Source organism: Jaculus jaculus, chromosome 1 (genome assembly GCF_020740685.1).
Source record: "Jaculus jaculus isolate mJacJac1 chromosome 1, mJacJac1.mat.Y.cur, whole genome shotgun sequence".
Lineage (NCBI taxonomy): Eukaryota > Metazoa > Chordata > Mammalia > Rodentia > Dipodidae > Jaculus > Jaculus jaculus.
The window spans coordinates 169,695,934-169,701,933 of record NC_059102.1 but is presented as its reverse complement, the minus strand read 5'-3'; the positions used below and the strand labels follow the sequence as shown (position 1 = coordinate 169,701,933).

The 6,000-nt window shown below is 50.6% G+C and overlaps 1 protein-coding gene across 1 annotated transcript in view; it reads left to right on the top strand.

Annotated features, from left to right (window-relative positions):
- Positions 1-3,955: 3,955 nt before the first annotated feature.
- The window catches only part of Dtx4 (deltex E3 ubiquitin ligase 4), a 34,855-nt gene continuing 32,810 nt past the window's right edge, over positions 3,956-6,000 (top strand). Inside the window, exon 1 of the mRNA XM_045157054.1 lies at positions 3,956-4,166. Within this exon, the coding sequence (XP_045012989.1) occupies positions 3,956-4,166 (211 nt within the window). The remainder of the gene's footprint in view (positions 4,167-6,000) is intronic.

Genomic DNA, 6,000 nt, shown 5'->3' with positions numbered 1-6,000 from the left:
TTTAGATTTTTATGTATTTTCACATGTGCATGTGTGCATGTGCATGCACACACCAGAGCCTCCTGACACCAGGTTTTTGCACCACTTTTTGCATCTAGCTTATGGAGCTGGCTTGGAAATTGAACCCAGCCAGCAGGCTTTCAGGCAAGTGCCTTTAGCCTTCAAACTCTGAGCCGGCCCCTGAATAATTTTCTTTATTTTAAAGACAGGGTCCCATTGTATCCAAGACTGGCTTTGAGTTCCCTATATAGCTGAGATCCACCGCTGAGGGCTTAGATTACAGATGTGTGCCACCACACACAGTGTGGCACTGGGGACCAAGCCCAGGGTTTCGTGCACACTAGGCGAGCGCTCTACCTACTGAATTATACCCTTGACCCCATAACCTGAATGAATCTTCAGAGAATTATGCTCAGTGTAAAAATCCAGCACCCAAAGATTAAATACACATGATTTCATATATATAACCTTCATAACCATCATAAAATCATATGTATGGAGAACATGTGTGATTGCCACAGTCAAGGACAGGGGAACAGTGAGAAGGAAGTTAGTGTGACTATAGAAGTACAACATAGAAAAAAATGTACTGAGAGTGGTCTTTATGGTGATGAAAATATATACTGTGTATAAAACATGTAGCATGTAATGTATGACACAATAGTATTGTATCAATACAAGAGCAAGACAGTAACCTCTGTATTTTAACTATGCCAGTATCTGTGAAAGTATGCTTATATCTTTATAAATATAGTCTTATAAGATGTTACCATTGATTGCTGGGGGAGGGGAGTAGTTCTCTTCGATGCTGTACCCACTAGTATGCTGGGAGAAAAAGGGACTCAGCTATAGTGCGGCAGGGATAAAAGAAGGTAATGGGAGGTCCATATGGTCAATTCATGTATAAAATTGCCAAAGAACAAATAAAAATGTTGCCATTGAGTAACAAGAGGGAAGGATGTGTATGGGTTCTCTCTGGCTTATTTTTCATAATTACAGACGATTTACAATAATTTTCAAATAAAAGTTTTAATTAAAAATATGCGATTCGGCTTCTGCCTGGGTTTTTCTCTTGGGTCACACTTACTTGAGAGCCATCCTTTATGTTGTGAGGATTCTAATCAGATGCATGGGCAGGTGATGTGTAGGTACTTGTGCCAAAAGCCTTTGCTGAGGTATCAGATGACAGTCAGCACCAGGGAGAAAGAAAGCGACAGAGGATTCCAGCCTCAGCTGCACTGAGCTAACACTGTGTGCGCCAGACTAACTGTCCTCAGAAGCCTTCCTTGAATTGCAGAACTATGTGAAAAATAAAGTCTTCTTGCTATTTTTAGCCACTAATTTCAGAGTAGTTTAGTACATAGTGAGTGGCTGGGAAAAAGTAACTTTTATGTATGAATATTTCACAGAGAAAGAAGATAATGATTTTTTTTTCATTGAGACTTGGTGTTAAGTGATGAAGGCATTTAAAAAATTATTACCTTGTACCTTTGGAGAGTTTAAGACTGTTCACTCCATTTAGTCTCAATGAGTAAGGTTTGATTGTGGCCACCATATGTGGATTTATGATTGTTTTGAAAGGTCTAAGGATTGATTATATATATGATTCTTAATGCCTCATAAATTATTTCCAAATGGGTTTGTGAATTATAAGTTAGCATGACATTAAAATATTACAATTGATTGCTAATGTGAAGTCATCTACATGTTCACTTCCTCTAGCAAATTTATCAGACAGTATACAAACACTCTCATGTGTCATCAAGCATTTTATTTCTGCTGAAATACTCAGCCATGTTTAGCATGGTAGACATAAGATCAGATACAAAAAATCAGGGTAGACATGGAAAGGTCTTTTATCTTTCTGTTTCCCATTCACCTTCCAATAGTTAACCCAGCATTATTTTACAGCCCCTTATCTGGTTTAAGCATGCTCCACCTGGAAATTTCTAGTTTATCTGCTCAAGTGCTATTTTATGACTTCTTTCTAAAACTTAAAAAGGGTGGGGGAAGGGGAGCGCACGCCTTTAATTCCAGCACTAGGGAGACAGAGGTAGGAGGATCACTGCGAGTTTGATGCCACCCTAAGACTACATTGTGAATTACAGGTCAGCCTGGGCTAGAGCGAGACCCTACCTCGAAAAGCCAAAATTAATTAATTCATTCATTAATTAATAAAACAAAACTTAAAAGGGGACCAGAAGCAATACAATGAGACTGAGGGAGACAAGGGAGTGTAATACGGAGTACATATGATCAAAATGTAATGTATGTATGAAAATACCAGAAAACAAAATCATGTTTTAAAAGATCATAATTTTCTTAAAAACTATATTTATTTCAAAAGGATTCATACCTCACTTTCCAATATGTACTTTCTGTTTCCATACTCCTAATTTTAACAGGTAAATTGATTGCTTTTTGTGTTTTTAACCTCAGAGAAACAAAATGTGTTCTCTGGGAAGAACAACGTGCCATTATTTTTAATTTTATTTTTTTGGAGGCAAGATCTTGATATGTGACCCAGGTTGCCCTTGAACTGGAGGTCTTCCTGCCTCTGCCTCCCACTTCCTGGGATTACAGGCATGAGGATATGTTCAGCACCATACGGAACATTATTATGTAATCTTGACTCTTCAGTCTTCCCTTTCCTCAGAACCCACATTAGATTATTTTCCTCATTAACCATTAATTATCAAAATGAGTGTGGCTTGTGTTGGCTCTAGTATTTCACAATTTTGCTCCTGGAAATGCTGAATAAATCAATTTAGCAGGTGTGTCTTCTGACTCCAGTACCATAAAATGGACTAGTAAGACCAATTTTCCTCTGTATAAATAATATAAACCCAATTATTCCCGAAATTGCCACAACCCTTTGGATTGGGTCTCATCAGCTGAAGTAGCAGGTGAACTGTTAACAAGTGTGTCGCTGTTGTCCACCAAGGGACGCTTTAGACCAGCAGGGGGCGTAGGAGTTCCAGGGCACTGGTGCGCCTAGCCAGGGGGCGTGGCTTCGGCCTCCTTGACTGACAGCTGAAGATGCAGGCGAGGATGAGGTAATAACAGCCCGCGCGGAGGGCTTGGGGGGTGTGTGCTAGTGCGTGCGCGAGCCGGGACTGCGCGTCTTGGAGCTTGCGATGTGGACACTGACCATGCTGGGTTGAAAACAGAAAGAATTTAAAAAAAAAAAAAAAAAAAAAAACAAGCTGCAAAGTGACGGGAGGGTGTCTGGGGGGCTGTCATGGCGCATGGTCCGTGTGCATCCAGGCGCCGGGGAAAGCCCCGCGGGCGCGCGTTGGCCCCGGCGCCCCGCTCGGGAGGGGCGGTCCCCTGTGCCAGCGGCTGAGCCGAGAGCCACAGGGAGGGGGAGCTGTGCCCGCGGCCGCGGCTGCGCCCCGTGCCGACGGGGCGGGGTGGTGGGCGGGGAGCCGAGCGTGCCCCTCGGAGCGCGGCCGTGCGGCCGGGTCCCACCCCGGCATCTGCGGACCCACCCGAGGCGCAACTGGTGCCGGGGCTCGGTCCCCGCCGCGCGCGCCGCCCCGCCCCGCCCCGCCGCGCCGCGCCGCGGTCCCCAGGGCCCGGGCCCGCGCGCCGTCCTCCGCCCACCCGCCGGGGGGCGGGTTTGCGGCCGGCCGGGCAGTTGCATGAAGCGCCGGGACCTCCCGGAGCAGCGGCGGAGCCCGGCGGCGGCGGCGGCGGCGGCGGCGGCGGCGGCGCGCGGTCCGAGCCAGGCGGCCCGGCTCTCCGGGCCCCGGTGGATGCGCGGCTGCGGAGGAGCCCATGGGCCGGAGCTGAGGCTGCCCGCGGCGGCGTGGGGGCGCGGGGCTGGGGGCGCGGCCGAGGCTCCGAGGCGGCGGCGGCGCCGGAGGAAGCGGAGGAGGTCGGGTGCGCCGGGCCCCCGAGGCAAGCCGCGCAGCGCCGCCGGCGTCTCGGCCGCCGCAGCCCCGCGCTCGCCATGCTCCTGGCCTCGGCCGTGGTGGTCTGGGAATGGCTGAACGAGCACGGCCGCTGGCGTCCCTACAGCCCGGCCGTGAGCCACCACATCGAGGCGGTGGTCCGCGCGGGGGCCCGCGCCGGGGGCAGCGTGGTGCTGGGCCAGGTGGACAGCCGTCTGGCTCCCTACATCATCGACCTGCAATCCATGAACCAGTTCCGCCAAGACACGGGTGAGCCACCCATCTCCCCAGTCCGCCCCGAGAACTCGCCGCCTCGTGGGCCTGCCGTGTCCTACCCAGTGGGCAGCTGGTGGCGAGAGGTGATCTACTCCCCTCGATCCCATTAGGATCCCATAACCTCGAAATAAGCGTCCAAGTAGTTTAAGTAATATTATGATTATACAAACCTAGCTTTAGCCTAGCGGGTACGAGCCCCCTTCACGCCCCCTTTTCAGCCCTCGAGGGCCTTCTGTGCAGAAATTCTGGGGCTTCCCAGCCCCCAAGCAATGCCAACCCCTAAGCAGGGCACTCTGCTCCCACTTCCTTGGTGGCCCTCACCTTGGCTAACCTGCTTAGCCTCAGGCACCCCTGGACCACCACACATCACCCACCCACCCACACACACCTTACTGCTTACTGCCTGCGCCTCCTCTAAGGAGGGCACCCAGCCCACAAACCACCGGGAAGTGAGAAGTGCAAGAAGCTGTAACGTGTAGTTTGGGAAGGGCGGGGACATCCCTGGGAAGAGAGAACGGAGCCGGGGATTCCAGGGGATCGAACATCCTAGATGCTGAGGCTTTCACAAATGCCTGTGCACTCCACTCGCCGAAGCAACAGGCCAGAGCAGATGGAGGAGGGGGAGGGACGGGACTCCGGAATGCTTGGCAGGAAAGCTACTCCCTTTGTCCGTGGTGGTGGAGAAGGAGGAGGCGGATTCCTAAGGAGAAGCTGTCCCCAGGCTTCTTCCTGAGACTAACCCATAAGGGACACCCTAGTCTCCCAGCGCATTACTAAATAAACTCTTCTTTCTGTGAGAACCAAGTGGCTTGCCTGGCCCACAACCCTACCAACCGGGAAGGCAAGGTAGGATGGGGATGGGGCCACGGAAGGAAGAAGGCCAAAGCTGTATCTCTTCACCAGGTCGAGGGTGTCTAGGTTCCCTTGATTACCTGGGACAAGTTTTTGTCTCCAGAGAGTAATCTCTTTGGTTGGAGGTCATTTCTGGAATTGTCTCAAGAGTGTAACCAAGGAGCCTGGAGAAACAGGCGTGGAGGGGAGGGAGGAGAGATGAGGAGGAGGACCCCATGCTTGCATGGCCCAGGGAACAGCTGCTGGAGCAGACCAGCTCCCGTTCCCAGGAAAGCCCTCACATCCTGTGTACTAATGAGAATTGTCATGGGAAAGAGGTGTCTTTCCTCCCTCATGCCCGTGTCTTTAGTCATAACTGTCCACGACCTCTGCCAAGGACTGTACAGAATTGAGTAAAGCTTTCTGGGGAAACATTCCAGAAGTTTTAGCATCTGGCGGGCATAAACCTCGGTGGATAAAGGAGGGGGGTTGTGGATCTGAGAAAACCAAGAGAAAAGAATGTGGAGAGATTGGAAAACAGGATTAAGTGTAGCAACTTTTAGAGGCCATGGAAGTGAAGGTGAAGGCATCAGAGTGAGAAGATGTAGTGGGAAGGATGTCAAAGAGGCAGGGCATCAGGACCACCTTCTTAGGCACTTTTCTCCTCTATGCTAGGCACTGGGCTGGGTGCTGAAAGCACAGGGTTGAATTCCCATGAACACTGTCTGTCAGGGAGCTTGTCAAAGCAGATTAGAATTCCTGCTTGTCAGCTCTGACAGCCTCTTCTCTCTTCTCCCTTCTCCACCAGTGTATGCGCGCGCGCGCGCACACACACACACACACACACACACACGCGCGCGCGCACACACACACACACACACACACACACACACACGCACAGTTCCTCTCAATATAGCCCATTGCGGAGACTGTGACATGGTAGGCTCTTTAAGCCACCAGCTCCCTGGCAACCTCAGCCAAGCACTGGCAATGTTTA